General features: G+C 46.1%; 1 protein-coding gene across 1 annotated transcript in view; it reads left to right on the top strand.

Moving 5' to 3' along the window:
- The window catches only part of MYO10 (myosin X), a 206,438-nt gene that overhangs the window by 178,003 nt on the left and 11,172 nt on the right, over positions 1-17,263 (top strand). Inside the window, exons 26-33 of the mRNA XM_040630534.1 lie at positions 759-882; positions 4,969-5,212; positions 8,665-8,760; positions 11,852-11,945; positions 12,674-12,729; positions 14,483-14,625; positions 14,896-15,090; positions 16,398-16,555. Of these exons, the coding sequence (XP_040486468.1) occupies positions 759-882; positions 4,969-5,212; positions 8,665-8,760; positions 11,852-11,945; positions 12,674-12,729; positions 14,483-14,625; positions 14,896-15,090; positions 16,398-16,555 (1,110 nt within the window). The remainder of the gene's footprint in view (positions 1-758; positions 883-4,968; positions 5,213-8,664; positions 8,761-11,851; positions 11,946-12,673; positions 12,730-14,482; positions 14,626-14,895; positions 15,091-16,397; positions 16,556-17,263) is intronic.

Below are 17,263 nucleotides of genomic sequence, written 5' to 3' on the forward strand. Positions count from 1 at the left end.
GGGGGGGGGGGGGGGGGGGGGGGGGGGGGGCAGGGTTGCGAGCCGAGGTTTCAGAGTCGGGCTCTTGAAGACAATCCTAAACCCCTTTCTCTGGCCAAAAGCAATCGCGTTAGTAAATGGAGCTTTGATGCGCTTGCTGTAGGTTGAACACAGAGCCCAGAATTGCCCAAGAAAACTGGCATCGTAAAGGGAAGCTTGAGCTGTAGCTGTCATAGCTTCCCAGCAGGTGGGGAAATAAGACCCGCTCTCAGTCGGAACTAGACCGGCCAAGGGCGCACCGGGGACCCAGCCTTCCGGCGGCTTCCCGGCCCGCTCCCCGGCTCGCTCTACCTGGTTCTGCACTTGTTAACGGATTACACGTGCTCCTTCCAACTTAAAGGTTTATTTATAGTTGACTTTTATTTTTCCCATTGGCTGTGCATTAAATATCACCTTGATTTTCTAAGACTTGAAGGTATTTTTATCATAGTAGTTTAAAGGGAGTTAACTCTCCTATGGTTTGATTAAAATTATGCCCTTGAACAGCAGTGTTTTTACAACACCCTTTGGATTAAAGTATGTCTCGCATCGTATCAATTCAATGGATCATTTGACCTTACAGGTCAGTAGTTTGTAGTTCTTTTGATGGCCACCCTGTGTTGTAATGGTAAGACTCCTCGTGGTGCTTCGGTCAGGTTTTAGTTTTTTCCACGTTGACAGATGCTGGGCATTTTGGTGGCTTTTTCTGTTGGCTCACCATGGGCTCTCTCCTTGTCCAGTTTGAAGACAGCGAAGAGGACTTTGACTCTAGGTTTGATACAGACGATGAACTTTCTTACCGGCGGGACTCTGTGTATAGCTGTGTCACCCTGCCTTACTTCCACAGCTTTCTATACATGAAAGGTAGGACCCGCGTCCCCAGGGCGCCTGGGTTGGGGTTCGAGCGACGGCCTCCTGAGGTTCTGTTTTCACGGAGGTTGATTGAGGGGGACCAGGAAGGTCACTCTCCATGGCCCTCACCGGGTGTGAGGTCCTCTCGGGTGAATGAGGGATGCCATGGGTGACGTGATCGTACCACGAAGAACGCTGATTGGACTCTCACAGCGTTGGGACAGAGAATGCAGCTACTGTCACCGTCTTCAGGCCCTGTCTCCTCTCTCTTGCCACCTCATCTCATTTCTGTGCTCTTTTCCTTTCTTTTACATCTCCTCCTCCCCCCCCCCCCCCCCCCCCCACCACACACACTTTGCCTTTCTGTCTCTTACACATGCTTCTGCGGGAGTTGGTGTAGCCCATTGTGATGATAAACTACACCTTTCCCTCCCCCAGGAGTGTTAGACAACCTAGAAGGGTTTCTTCTACATGGGGGAAAAGTAAAGATCTGAGACAGGGGTGCACCTGGCCTTGACTGCTTATGACACCTGCTGTCTACTCTGCACTTCGTGAGGATTTGGGTTGTGTATTTTGACCGCTATTAAACTTTGAATGTCTTGTATTGGCCCTTAATACTTAAGGGCTTCAAAGCATGCTCCTTTTGGGAAGGAACTTAATGGGACCTTGTCATCCTGCCTCATTCGTGTTCTCAACTCTGACTTCTATTTTACTTTTTAAGTTTTTTTATTTGGCTGGTTGGGGGTGGGAGGAGCAGAGGGAGAGGCAGAACGAGAGAATTTTAGGCACCCTCCATGCTCAGCACAGAGCCCAATGTGGGGCTCAATCTCACGACCCTGAGATCATGACCCCAGCCAAAATCAAGAGTTTGACACTTAACCGACTGAGCCTCGCACGCACCCCTCAACTCTGACTTCTGAATCAGTGACCTGAGAAGCCACAGTCCTCACCAGGTTTTGGTAGCAGTTTCACATGGGTCCCTGAAAGAAGGGTCTGTCTGGTTTCTCGCAGGGCTCCAGGCTAGATGAGGGACTGGGTGCAGATCTGGGGGACGGGCAGGGAGAACCCCAGTGATGCCCTTCACTCTGCCACCCCTCCTTTCCTTTCCCACTTCTCTGTCGGCAAGTTTGTCTTCCTCACTCTTCCTCACTCTGTTTTCCACAGCAATCCCTCCTCATTTGCTTTTCCTTTCCTTCTGTTTCCCTCCATGAGAAGTTGTTATTCTGTGTCCCTTTCCCTGTGTCTTCTGTTCTTTGCCTTTGCTTCTCTCTCCTACTGGCATATTTATCTTTTTCATATCACGTGGCCTCCTTAATAGTTTTCTTCACTTACATTTTTCATTTCATTTCTTTTGTTTTGCCCCCACCCCGCCCCGGTCTTCAACATCAGTCTAGCTACGAGTATCAGTCACTGGCTTTTCAAAGTTCTGCTGTTCTCAACCCCAGATCCCCAAGGTGCTCATGGAAACCCCACCAGGTTTAGTTGAGGGGAGCTCTTCCTATCGCCTGAAGTCGCTGGTTGGTGGAAATTTTTATAGGAGTGCTGGAATGAAAAAGATTGAAAAATTTGAACTGAGTAATCACGTGTTCACTATTCTACTCAGTAAAAGAAAAAATTTAGTCACAAATCAGAACTTAATCTAAGAAGTACCAATCAGAGCATTTTAAGATTTTTGTCATGCATTTCTCAGAATAAATATAAACTTTTTATTAGTAGTGTATATTTCCCCCACCCCTAACTTAATTCTCGTTCCCTAAGTTAGCTTTAGAATTCCTATAAATCACTCTTATATGGCATTTGGATTTATTATGTAATTGTCTGATTAAAACAAATAAGATTATGAGCAAGTAAAGATATATTCAAAGTATTAAAATCTTAAGATTAAATCAGGAAGAGCTCAAGAAGGTAAGCAAGTGAATTTTTGGCAAAATCCTCTTAATAAAACAAGTTGTTGTATAAATGCATCACCTTCTAATCTTTGATACATCATTATTTAATCTTTAATAAAGTATTTTTAAAGTTATAACCAGACATTTCAGAGAAACCAATGATAAAATCGAACCACTACATTATATTTTATGAGCATAAATGCGTTTTCACCAGCCTAGTAGTCTCCTTAAAGGGTTTGCAGTTAGGAAATTAATAGCATTGATCAAATTCTCTAAATGATGAAGTATGGAGAGAGCGCCCAGAATTGGAGAGGGGCAGCTGGGAGTGAGTCCCATCCTTGGCATAAAAGTAACAGAGCAGGGGCGCCTGGGTGGCACAGCGGTTAAGCGTCTGCCTTCGGCTCAGGGCGTGATCCCGGCGTTCTGGGATCGAGCCCCACATCAGGCTCCTCCGCTATGAGCCTGCTTCTTCCTCTCCCACTCCCCCTGCTTGTGTTCCCTCTCTCGCTGGCTGTCTCTGTCTCTGTCGAATAAATAAATAAAATCTTAAAAAAAAAAAAAAAGTAACAGAGTGAATAAGCTCATGGTGATGAAGGGTATCATCTGTGTCTTCGAAACATTTTTTTAAATCAAAGTGTAACTAACATACGGTGTTTTCTTGGTTTCAAGTGTACAACATAATGAATTAGCACTTGCACACGTGGCTCGGTGCCCACCACTAGAAGTCGTAGTCCCTGCTGGTCCCCCTAAAACGTCATTAACCTTTACCCCCCGAAGACAATAAGATAATAGAATAACATTGCACTAGTTTCCTCTGGGCTTGCTTTGAGAAACCCAGATTAAAGCCACAAATCAGAAAGAAAACGCGTAATTCTGGTAGCCCTTGGCCAGTCTGTTGTTTGTTAGGAAACCGCCCTGGAGCGTGGCACGGTCCTGGACTTCTCAGCCAGGCTAGCAGACAATGCTTTAGGCTTAAGGAGGTCCAGCGAAAGCAAGTGCCTTTGCACGCCAAACCCCAGATTGTCTGTGCCTCATTTGTTTCAGTGTGAGGTTTAGATCTGTAGTCACTGAAGCAGTCATTGAGGAAATTATTCTGAGAAGGTCTGTTTTCAAGTTCTCTCCAACCTGGCAAAGCAAGAATTTTCTTTATTCTTTCAGGATCTGTGTTCACCTGTGCCTTATTTTTACGACTGGCTGATCAAAAAATGTAACTCATCTCTTTATAATACATTACTGAAGTGGATTCGGTGTTCTCCAGTGGGCTCATTAAGAGATTTTTGATCGATGGTGGTTAAGATGTCACCTTCATCCTTGGGAAATCTGGAATACTAAGATAAAAGTATTCTGCTAGAAAAATATTAGAAAATGTTTGAAGATTTTATTTTTAAGTAATCTGTACAGCCAAGGTGGGGCTCGGACAACCCCAAGATCAAGCATCACATGCTCTACTGACTGAGCCAGGCGCCCCCCCCCCTTAGAAATATTTTTCATCTCGTAAAAGATGTATGTATATCCTTGTTTTACTTCTCTTACTGAAAAAGTTTTCTGCTAAATAAATTACAGCTAATTCTCATTTTTAAGGCCTATTCAGAATTCAGTTGTTTCATGTTCTAAATCTTACACTTTTTACATATAAGTGATTTTCAGATGATGATACTTTTCTTTGAAAATATGTGTTTATCCAAAAAGGTCCTTTTTCCTATGGGAGTTTTAAGTCTTACCCCCCGCCCCCGCCCAAATAATAAAGAAGGAATATGTGTAAACTTTTTTTTCCCTTTTGGCAAATTTTTTAAACTAATTTTTCCCTTTTAAACTAATTTCTCCTCCCTGGGGCATTTGGAGAGAAGCATGATCCCTTCGTTTGGAAATGGTTCACGGCCCATAGCTGTTGACTCACTCCAGGGTTAGTGTCAGCTCATGATTTGTGTTTCTGTCAGCGCCTCACCCAGATTTCTCGGCTGAGTGGGAGCCGCTTTGGAAATAAGGAAAGGCCAGCATTGCTGTGTCATCCAACCAAGCCGGTGTAGCGTCGCCCCCTCCCCACCCCCCGAACACAAGCCAGCAGGTGCCATGCTTTGTTGAGGGGTGTCTTGGGGGGCAGTTGGGCAAAGTGGGAGGGTAGGCTGAACCTTGAGACCCTCTACCGATACTATCATGCAGTGTGACTGACGTCTCTCAACCCCCTCCCTACCCTATCTTCGGGGAACAGGTGGCTTAATGAACTCCTGGAAACGCCGCTGGTGCGTCCTCAAGGACGAAACCTTCCTGTGGTTCCGCTCCAAGCAGGAGGCCCTCAAGCAAGGCTGGCTCCACAAAAAAGGCGGCGGCTCGTCCACGCTGTCCAGGAGGAACTGGAAGAAGCGCTGGTTTGTCCTCCGCCAGTCCAAGCTGATGTACTTTGAGAACGACAGCGAGGAGAAGCTCAAAGGCACCTTGGAAGTGCGGACGGCCAAGTATGTGGACAGACCCAGGAGGTGGCCCGGCTGGGTGGTGCGTTGGGGCTGCTCGGTCATTCATGTCAGGGCCTCCAGAGCCACTGGTCCCTGGTCTTTGAAGCAGGAGGTTGTAGCAGCTGTTGAGTGCGTCCCAGTCATTCACTTGAGCTGATAGAATTGTTAGGGGACTGGGGAAATGGCTTTGTGGACCGTTCACTTCTCGTGGTCACGTTCAGACCCTTGGCTCTCGGTAAGATGCCCGCTGGTCCCTGTGGGAATGTGATTGGTTGTATGCAGGGATCCTCGAATATTGAACAGCGGGTTAAGAACCTTTTTCCGACCTTTAACCAACCCTTTAGTGGTCAGCACAGCGTAACAGATGGCCAAGTTGGAACCGGACTGCCCATCTGGAGTGTTTGGTTTTTTGCTTTAGCTTTGGAGGTGTCATGGACTATAGCGTGTGAGTTTCAGATGTTACAACGGAGCGAATCCACGTTTGTATGTATCACAAAATGATCACCGCAGGGGGTCTAGCTAACATCCAATCACCGCACGGAGTTAACGTATTTTTTCTGGAGATGAGAACTTTTAAGATCTATTCACTTAGCACCTTCCAAATCGTTGATACTGTATTCTTAACTAATTCTCCATGCTATACATGATGGCCCCAGGACTTATTTTGTAACTGGCAGATTGTAACTTTTGACTACCTTCATTTTTTTTTTTTTTTTTAACTTCTTGAATACCCTGCACTCTTAGAGATGTTTTTTGAAATGAATCCTTTAGTTTTTACCGCTACGGGATAGACCAGCATCTTTGTTCCCAACAATGAGAGGAACAGAACCGGACTTTGAATCCAATACACCCCCTTTTTCTGGCACCCTTTTATAGAACCAAAGCACTGGACTATTGAGGACCTATTTTTTTGGTTAAAAATTAAGGTTTCCAGAAAATGGTTGGACTTAGCAGCAGCTAACTTGATACTACACATTAAACGTTTTGGGATAACCTGTAGCCCTCCGCTCAAAACCAAGCAATCACCATATTTAGAAAATGAGTAAGATAAGCTTTGAGACAGGAGATTAAGTCCTGAAGTCACGAGACCTTAACACGGCGTGTTGTTGCTAACCAGCATCGGCAACTTTAGAACATTATCTATTGAAAAGTGGGAAGTTAAGCAAGGAAAGTGTTCTACGCATTTAATTTTAAGGCAAATAATGAGGTGCAGACAGCAGAGTATTGGACTTTTCCAGGCTGCCCCTTGGAGTTCGTTAGGATCCCATGCTCCAGCACAGGAGCGAGTGTGTGGGGCTGTGAGTCTAAATCCTACAAGAAATTTTCATAGCGTACACAGCTGGGTGCTTCGGCCTCTCAGCCCTGCGTCCCCGATGTTCCTCCTGATTCACCCCATAGGAGGCTCACCCACACAGGCCAGGAAGCTCAGAGGAGGAGGGCAGAGAGGGAATTTCACTGGAGGAAACTGATGTATAATCCTCGTGCACCTTGCTCTGTGCTGCATAATAAAAAGCCCTATTCTCTGGGTGCTTTGTGAAAATTACAGAGTTAAGGAGACGTTAGCTTTTACTCGGCCATTTCTGTCCTGTTCTGCAGAGGGAGGGCAAGGAGTTGTTAGGGTTTCACCACATTAAGATTTTTTATTGACATTAGTTAAAAGGATCCTCTTTATATTTTGAAATGTTACAGAAAATTTCAGTCCTATGCAGAAGTAGGCGGAAGAATATAATGAAATCCGAGTGTTAATTGGTAGCTTTCCCACCACCCCCGCGTGGCCATAGTGTTTCATCTGTAACCCCACCCACACTGCTCCCCCTACAGGCCGTGTTCTGTAAAGCAAGTTCCTGACATCACAATTTTATCTCTGAATATTTTAGTATAAGAGATTAAGACTCTTAAGATATAATCATATTATGGTGACATTAAAAAAAGATAACATTAACTTCTCAATCATCCAGACTCCAGTCATTGTTTAAATTTCCCCAGTTGTCTTGAAAATGGAGGTGACAGTTCTCTCGTTGGTTCAGATTGGTGTAATTCTTCCAATCGGAATCCAAGTAAGGCTTAGAATTTTTAATCCATCCACAGATCTCTCAAATCTCTTATAATTTATACAACATCCCCCACCCCCATCATTTTCTTTCCTCACTCGCTGTCATTGAAGACGCCACCGCCATTTATCCTACAGTTTCCAGATTATGTACACCAGGACCCTGACAATATCATCACTCCCTCTCCAGGGAAGCTTTTTACAAGTGTGGTTTCTTGGGCCCCACCCTGGAGAGAGCCCCCGCCTTCCAGCCACATCACAGTCTCACCTCTCATTTTTTTTTTTTTTTAAAGATTTTGTTTATTTGACAGAGCAAGAGACAGCCAGTGAGAGAGGGAACACAAGCAGGGAGAGTGGGAGAGGAAGAAGCAGGCTCCCAGTGGAGGAGCCTGATGTGGGGCTCGATCCCAGGACTCCGGGATCACGCCCTGAGCCAAAGGCAGACGCTTAACGACTGAGCCACCCAGGCGCCCTTCACCTCTCATTTTATACACAAGGTCACCGAGTTCCTGAGAGGCAGAGTGGCTGGTCCAGGATGACATGGTCTGGACAGTGTCCCTGGGGTCCTGCTCAGGAGACTCCGTGACCCGAGGCTTGACTAATTCCTGCCCACCTGTCACCTCTCACTTCCTGCTCAGAAAGGGTGTCACACGCTGCTCTAGGAATTTTCACCATCTTGATTTTTAAAAATGTTTTATCTTGTCTCAGTGATTCTATCTGTAAGATATTTATTTTTTCTAACTAGTCAGACTGTTCCGTTGTGTAGATGTAAAATGAATGTTGTACTGGGAAGAGTTCTACTTCAGGGGGTGAAGCAAGCTGGCTTTATCCCCGAGACCCTTCTTCATCAACTATTTGACCATCTGTGGTTCTGTGCCAATGTCTGCTTGTGTTTTACCCGGATCTTGTTAACCTGGTCCACCGATTTTAAACCTTCAGTGTGGTTTAGGGCTTGTTGGGATGAGAGCAAGATGGTGTTGAGATCCAGAAACACCCAAACTCTGCTCTCCAGCCCAGAGCCCCCAGTGGAAATAATGTGCGGGCAGCTGCCCCAAGCCTTCTAGGGCCTCAGCAGGGGTGGGCATTGGGTGGGCTGGAGTGAGGAGAGAGCCTTCTCCCTACACAGTCTACCTACCCCAAGGAAACATGCTCTGGCTTGAGCCTTCCTCTGCCTGGAAGCGGAGAGGAGCCCAGCCACAGCCCCCTCCTCCTCCCCCCAGAGGCCACAGCGATCTTCATCATTTCTTAAAAACAAAACAAGCAAACAAAAAACCAAGGCTAAAGTAGGTGTTTGATTTTTGGGTTACAGTTTCCCACTCCATCAGTTTAGTGAAAAGGCTTTTCCCATTTACTCTTAAGGATTCTGTGGTCCTGATTTGTATTTCGCGCTTTTGTTGCTTTGCAGAGAGATCATAGATAACACCAGCAAAGAGAACGGAATTGACATCATCATGGCCGACAGGACCTTCCACCTGATCGCCGAATCCCCCGAAGACGCCAGGTGAGACTCAGCTGTCAAATGCCGCCAGATTCCTGCTCAGGCCTGGGCGCTGCCCGGCCGGCTCTGAAAAGATCATACTTGGTTCTCTAGTTGGGCTTTTCTGTTAGGATGGCTGAAGAACTGAGTCATGAGATTGACATGCTTGTCCCCTGGGGAATCTTCCACTGGGTTAAGGTGTCCAAGTACCACACACAGTCCAGGGTTTCCAGCTTTGAAAGCCACCGGACAGACCCCTTGTTATCTCAGCTCGGGCTTTTGTCTGAGCAGCGTATGAAACCATGCAACCACACAGAGCCGAAAGCCCACCCTCTGGAAGCTTCTGAGCTTTGAAAGGGAATAGCTTGTGTCTGTTTAGGGATCAAGAAAGCAGGAGCATTAACCACTGGTTGTTTAAATAAATGATAGCACTGTGGCATTCGAGGAGCATTTAGGGTCTTCATACTGAAGAATTCAATTCAGCAGGACAGAGGAGATGGTAAACCCGTAGAGAATTACTCGATTTCAGGCAGTATTCTAAAGTGCTTCACATATACTGACCCATTTAATTCTCACAGCCGCCCTACAAGGTAGTAGCATTATTACTATGATGACCGTGAACCACATTTTACAGAGGAGGAGACTCAGGTACGAGAAGGGGGAGTATAATCTGTGAAGTCACAGCAGCTCAATTCTACTGAACGGAGGCATTACGTTTCTTGTTTCATATGGAGCTTACTTTTTTTTTTTTTTAAAGATTTTATTTATTTATTTGACAGAGAGACAGCCAGAGAGAGAGGGAACACAAGCAGGGGGAGTGGGAGAGGAAGAAGCAGGCTCCCAGTGGAGGAGCTGGATGTGGGGCTCGATCCCATAACGCTGGGATCACGCCCTGAGCCACCGAGGTGCCCCAGGAGCTTACATTTTTGACTGAGCTCAAAGGACAGTGTGGTTGGTGTCCATTGGCTGGATCAAGTGGTCTCACTTTGCTGGACCTCAGGTTTCCATCCTAGGGAGATGTGGGAAAAAGGGAGCGAGCTGGTATCTGTTCCCCAGTGTGATGCATGACAAGGTCACACAGTGGGTGAGATACAATCAAGCATCTCATTCTTCTGCTGCTTTGACAGCCACAGGGCTGTGTTGGAGGTATCTGTCTTCTCTGAGCAATGCCGGAGAGCATCTTCGGCCTATAGCCTTTACTTTTGACCTCCAAAATCTTAGACCCTTGGAATGAATTCTCAGTGCCTGTCGCTACTGCCCCTTTGCCCTTTGAATGTTTGAGTTGATACAGCACCATGGCAGCCGCATTAAGGACAAAGAAAATAATTCTTCCCATGGGAACGAACTAAAACCCTGCTTGGATCCACAAATTATGACACAGACTGGAAAAACAAGCAAACCTGGAATTATAGCCCCGTCATTCCATCTGGGACTCCTGGAGACTGCCCGTGGTTGTTTGTGGCCCGTGGAATGCCCACAGCTTTTCAGCTGAATTATAGGCCCAGCGTTTGGGAGCCGTCCTCTCTATTTTATGCCATAACGAACCTGCTAAATTTAACATTTGGGACTTTTTTTTTTTTTTTTAAAGTAGGTTCCACACCCAGTGTGGAGCTTGAACTCCTGACCCTGAGATTAAGACCTGAGCTGAGATCAAGAGTCGGATGCTTGACCAACTGAGCCACCCAGGGGCCCCAATGTTTGCGATATTTTAACTGAGGACTTCTTCTCTTGACCAATAGAACACATTTTTAAAAATTCCTTTTCAGATGGAGTTAAACTTGATCCAAGAGGAGAAATTTGTAAATTTAAGAGTGTCACCTGAACAGAATGAAAGCCCAGCAAATTTTGTTCGTGTGTGCGTGCATATGCATGTGTGTGTGTGTGTGAGAGAGAGATTCCATGAGGCCTACATCTTGAACGTATGTGTTTTTCAGTGTTTGGTTGGAGAAATTTTTGAGCTTCATAAAGCAGGGACTTCAGTCTTGCCTTTAAGTTAATCAGAATTGATGAAGCAAACTTGTATTGAGATGTTTCCCTTGGTTTCCCTAGGAGTCTGTGTACGTTGCCTATTTTCAAGCTCTTGGTCACATTTTTCTCCTTCAGGAATCACAGGAGATGGAGTTTAGTGTTTGCTCTAGATACGTGGCTTACCTTTCTCTGCAGGTGCACGTTTTTTGTTTAAATGTCCCCTCATATACACCAAGTGCTTTGTCCTCTGCTGTGCTTTGTAGGCGCACATATGTGTGTTCTGTCAGCCCCTGTGGGAGAAGGATGTCCCTGGCACCTCGTCCGTTTTACAGTTGCTTGATAAATGTTGGACGGGTGGATGGATGGATGGATGGACAGACAGATGGATGAGTGATATTTGTGGTCATTTTCCTCAAGCCTGTATTGTGTTTCTAGTTACATCATGACTTTGTTCAGCTTGACTTTTCTGGGGTTGACCTGTTTTCCTTTGTTGTCTGATTCTGATGAGGCTGTGAGAAAACTCATTTGAGGTGAAGATAGAAGAGTTCTCCAGTCAAAATAACTTTCCACTTTCTACTTCAAGCAATTGTTTCTTGTTTCCAGCTCTCCTATGGTTTTGTTCTTACTTAAGTAGAAATGCTATCAGGTGGTTGGAAACCCCATCCTGGAAGTGAGCAGGGAAAATCGACCTCAGTGGCCACCTTGAGATGGTGCTCTGGCGTCACTGACTTCTTACTTTGGAATTCACTTCTAAAAAATGAAAAGGCACTTGACTATTCCTTCGGTTATAGATAATATCCTCAGTAAAGGTCCTGGATGGAGGTGTTCCGCGTGGAACCGAGGATTTCATTATCCTCATTGTTCAACGTCTCAAGGTCTGGGGCAGCTGGAGGAAAGGATCTCCCGTTGATCTAAGTTGCGGCAGCTGGTATCTAAAAGCACTTTGGCTGTTTTTTCTACCTTTGCCCATTGATAACATGAAACCCACATGTACCCATGAGGAGTGTAGGCAGATTAAAAACAAAGTTGCTCAGAGGAAATGTCATTTTCACAGAGAATGTGGAGAAGGGCATCAGTCACCGTGTTGCCAGTCCAGCAGTTGGCCTCAGTTGGCCTCTTCTTGACAGTCCCTTTCTCCTTCCCACAGCCAGTGGTTCAGCGTGCTGAGTCAGGTGCACGCGTCCACCGACCAGGAGATCCGGGAGATGCACGACGAGCAGGCGAACCCGCAGAATGCCGTGGTGCGTGAGTGCCGTGGGGTGGAGGGAGACGTCCCCAGGGTGGCAGGGGGCCTGGGAATTTCCAGACCATCTTAAGTAAAAGTGTAATAATTCAAGAGATAAAAGTGTAATAATTAAAGGAATATTTTTTAAAATCATGCAGAAAAACAATTAGTTGAAGATTATAAGTTGTAATAGGCTTCAGTCCTCCCACTTTATTAAAAGAACCAAAAAAATCCCGAGTTTTATGACATCATGGAAGCACACTATACTTTCCTTCAAAGGACGTAGTGAATTCTAACTTGTGTCCTTTCAGTCTTCACTCTGTGCTAGACACATGCAGAACCATACAACCATAGTTTAGAAATAAAGTTTTCTTTTCTCCTAAGAGCAACTTCACATCAAAGTTTCTTAGCAGAGTAAGTCTAAATTTAGTGATGGATCCCAGTGTAAGTCAGAAAAAATGTGTACTGTTGAAAGAAGTTTGTAAACACTTTTCACTGAAACTATTTTAAAAACAAAGAATAATTTATATGTATTTTTTAATGTGTGACCTGTAGCTTCTGTCCTATTTGGAGGCCGTGCTCACCACCTGAAGGGGGACCTTTCTTAGAGAACTATTATTTTACAGTTAATGCAGAAAGGAGGAGTGTATCTTTGCCTCTTTAGAGAGCCGTGACCTAGGGATATCATGGTCATGTGTGCTGTGCTTTAATGATTCTCTTCCCCCCATTTTTGCTCCTTTCCAGGGCACTTTGGATGTGGGGCTGATTGATTCCGTGTGCGCCTCTGATAGTCCCGATAGGTAAGCCGAGTTTGACTCGTAGCAGAAGAAATTAGTAACCAGCTCTGTCCGCATCTGAGCCACGTTCTTTCCTGGGCCATGAAATGATTCTGGGCCGTGTGTTGGCACGTGGTCAATCCCAGGCTTCTTTCTTCGTGTCTACTTCTGCATCGTCTAGAAGTCTTGTTCTCTGGGTATCTTTGGGATGCTGGGGGAGACTGTGGAAACCTAACTGAAATAGTTAAAAACATACACACAAGAGGAATATTCTTCATTTGGATACAGGGATCAACCCAGGATTCATAGAGGAAGAAAATGCCTGCTTCGGAAAACAGTATTCCAGCATAGGGAAGGGTGTCTTCCCCTTTCTAAACGTAATAATGAACTTAAAAAGGATTTTGATTGCAATTTATACGTAGAGTATTAATAAATAAAAGCACAAAGATTTTTCCTTGACATTTCCACCTTATCTGTGCCCTTAAGATTGCATGTTTTGGTTTTGTTTTTGAAGGCAATTCGTCTTCGTGGATGCCCTCAAGAGTCTGTACCATTGACCTTTGTCTTTATCTTTCCTATTTTTCTTTGCTGCCTTCTGAATTCTGAGTTAAGAATCAAAATTGGCTTCTGTCTTCAGGAGCATAGCTTTAGAAAGTGAATAGAAATGTATTCCAATTGACAACAAAAATGGTGACCACTAGGCAGAATTACGTGGAGTCTTCATCGGCCCGTTGACGGAGGCTCTTCTGAATCACAGACCCTTCATTTCTGGTATCACCCTGTGCCATCCTACACCTGGCTCGGGAACCTTAACAAGTGTGTTTTGTCAATAGCCCAGATTTTATTCTGACGGTCAAGTTCCCACCCTCTCTGCATCTGTCTCCTCCTAAACCCCTTCTCTCTAGCAGGCTGAGCATATGAGGATCCATGCGTAGAACTTCCCATCACTGCTCAGACCCTTCTCTCCCGCAAGTGCCCTCCTTTCTCCCTTCCCGACTATAGAAAAGTCTTTTATTTTGAAAGAGCACCTGTCTTTCCCTGTCTACTACAGTCCCGTTAATCTTGCTTTTTCTTGAATTTCTGCAGCACTGAGCTACTGTAAGCATTTGAAAACCTGTAAGAAATCGTTCACAGTCACTAGCTTAAGGGGTTAGATGCAGGAATGAGTAGGAGCAAGGGCCTAGGAGAGATTCAGGGCATTGCCAGACAAAGAGATGAGGGAGAAGGTGAATTTCCATTATTACATTACCCCTGACTGGGAAATGAGCCTTTGTTAGATTGCTTTGAACACACGGACCCAGGTGGCTTTTTGCAGCAAGCATAATCAAGTGCATAAGATGTTCCGTTTACACTTATTCACTGATCTTCTTTTCTTACTGCTGTCTGACATTTCATTACCGACCCACAGAAATATCACCCCAGGCCATGCCCTGAGGCAGAAAGAAATTTACTTTGGAGAGGCATCAAAAAAAATTTTCCCCCATCGTCACCTTATTTAGCTTGCCCCGAACCAAGTGTCATCTGGAAAGTTTTGCATGAAGAAATCTTTCCCCTTCCAGGGCCTTCAGAAAGTGTGGTTCCAAGTGTAACGGTCAATGATGCATAAAATACACCCCGCAGAAATGAGCAAGATTTGCCTTAGCATAAAGTCCAAACAGTGCGGCAGTTTTCAGTCCCCGTGACCCTGCGCCAGAAAAAGGCCTCCGGTCTTGCTTCCGACAGGTGATGCCACCGGGAAAGCTAAGAGTCTTTGCTTCCTTCTCGCCCTGTCGCTCAGACCCAATGCATTCGTGATCATCACGGCCAACCGGGTGCTGCACTGTAACGCCGATACGCCGGAGGAGATGCACCACTGGATCACGCTGCTGCAGAGATCCAAGGGGGACACGAGAGTGGAGGGCCAGGAGTTTATCGTCAGAGGTGACCGCCACCACGGCTTTGCTTTGTCAGCCTGCTCTGGCTCCCCTCGCGTAGATACCGCGGCATTTCCCACGCGAGCAGCTGCTCTGAGGAATTTTGACTCTTGAGGTTGCTTTAAAAAAAATCACGTAAGAAACGGTCATGGATGGATGGCCTTTTCCAGCAAATATATAGAAGTAGGACCATCTGTAAGCATCCCGCAACTTATTACCTGGTATTTGGGGGTTTCTCTTCGTAGTTTTTCGTTGACATTTTAATCTTTCTTTCCAGGGTGGTTGCACAAAGAAGTAAAAAACAGTCCAAAGATGTCTTCACTGAAACTAAAAAAACGGTGGTTTGTGCTCACGCACAACTCCTTGGATTACTACAAGAGCTCCGAGAAGAATGCTCTGAAACTGGGCACGCTGGTCCTCAACAGCCTCTGCTCCGTCGTGCCTCCGGACGAGAAGATCTTCAAAGAGACAGGTAACAGCCACGTGCCCGCGACGAGCCTGGCTTCGCTCAGCCCAAGGGCATGAGTTTGCTCCCCGGAGTGTGTGCTCTCTTTTTCCCCCAAAAGCAGCTCATTTCTTGTTGATTAATCGTCTGAGGCCGTCTGTGGTTAGCTCTATGGACACTTAGTATTGAAACCATAGTAAAGAGGTCCTGCTTAATTGGGTTGCAAAAATGTTGTGAAGACAGTCACACAAAAACAAAGATTCTGCTGTGGGGAGCTCGCTTTTGCTGTGCTGTGTGTTCCTCTTTTCTATCTCTGTGCCGTGAAAGTCCTGTGCAGCCCAAGAAAGCTGAATCCTGACTGTCCGTGAGCTTACTAACCTCATAGAACAAAAAGTCATGTGAGCTGAGTTGTGTTCTTGTCAGTATTATGGAAATATTTCTAGACTGACTTGTTGCCAGTTGTGATTTTGTGTTGTTTTTTTTTTTTAAGATTTTTTTAATTTATTTGAAAGAGAAGAGCACAGGAGCAAGGGGCAGGGACAGAGGGAGAGGAAGAAGTGGGCTCCCCGTTGAGCAAGGAGCCCGGTGCGGGACTCGATCCCAGGACCCTGGGATCATGGCCTGAGCTGAAGGCAGATGTTTAACCCACTGGGCCACCCAGGTGCCCCGATTTTGTGCTTTTTTAATACAGTTCCTCTGTCCCAAGTGACCACTTGTTTCTGGACACACAGACTGCTTGCTTAGCTGAAGTGCTTTCTCTCAAGGGAGAGTCTAAGGAGAGGAAACACCAGGAAAGGAGAAGGAGCATCAGAACGGGAAGGAAGCGTTTTTTCTCTGGTTCCAGAGCCGTCAAAGCGACTTAGTTTATGCCTGTGTTTCTTTCAGAGCACGTGTTACACCATTTATTTATTTTTAAAGGGTTTGTTTTTTTTTTTTTAATTTGAGACGAGAGAGAGAGAGAGCGCAAGCGTGCACACAAGCGGGGAGGAGCAGAGGAAGAGGGAGAAGCAGGCTCCATGCTAAGCAGGGAGCCTGATGCAGGACTCGATCCCAGGACCCCAAGATCATGACCTGAGCCAGACGCTTGACCGACTGAGCCACCCAGGCGCCCCGTTACCACTGATAGATTGAATCCTGGGTTTTGGTGTTTTGTGTTTGTCTTCCCCTCTCCACCGTAAGCTCCTCCGGTCGGTGGATAGGTGGGTCACCTCGCTCACTTAGGAATGCAGCGAGTTTTGCTGAATTAACTGCTGAAAGGGGCTCCGACCGCTGGGTGTCTGGGCCGCGGGTGCCAAGCGGCCGTGCGGCTAACTCGTGCGTGGGCTCTGCCGCAGGCTACTGGAACGTCACCGTGTACGGGCGCAAGCACTGCTACCGGCTCTACACCAAGCTGCTCAACGAGGCCACCAGGTGGTCCAGCGCCATCCAGAACGTGACGGACACCAAGGCCCCGATCGACACTCCCACCCAGCAGCTGATTCAGGACATCAAGGTAAGGCGGAGCCGAGCTCGTCAGCGTGGTTCACAGTAGCTGCCGATTCCCACCCTTGGAACATCAGGGCCTCGGCCAAGCTCTGTTTTTATTCTGTCATCAAAACTAACTTTAGGTGAATTTTCTGTTGGAATATCACGGCTTTTAGAAATCTGAACGTGAGCGCTTAGGTGAAAATCGACACTAAAAGTACTTTGTTTCCCAGGAGGCATCAGATGTTGCTGCTGAGACAAACTTGGGTGTTGGGCTGTGTGGACAGAGGGATGATGGTCTGTGGTTTGGGGTGTAGGTTCCCCATCCCAGGGACATAGTGTGACCTGTGTGGGGATGACCTGCTGCCACATGCCCTTCAGCCCTGCTGTGGGGACCTTCTAGGAGCAACACGGTAATTCTACTCTTACTATGCAGTTACTGGACCACACAGGAGGATTCACCAGCAGCATGGATTGGTCTAGAAAACTTGGAATCTTTTTTAGGCACCTCCAAACTTACAGAAAGCTTCATTAACCTTGTTTAAATTGTAATTTCCTTTTTATAAAGATGAATTGCTCAGTGAGTATACATTGCACGAATAATTATGTGGCAGCCACGCACAGAGATTACCGCACTCGTTTTTCAGGACTGGAAACAGAGACGTCAAATATTCTGGTTGTGTTGTTCACATAGCTGGTCAGTCCCTGATGCAGAACCAGGTCAAAGGGATTGTTT

Source organism: Ursus maritimus, unplaced genomic scaffold (genome assembly GCF_017311325.1).
Source record: "Ursus maritimus isolate PB19 unplaced genomic scaffold, ASM1731132v1 scaffold_15, whole genome shotgun sequence".
Lineage (NCBI taxonomy): Eukaryota > Metazoa > Chordata > Mammalia > Carnivora > Ursidae > Ursus > Ursus maritimus.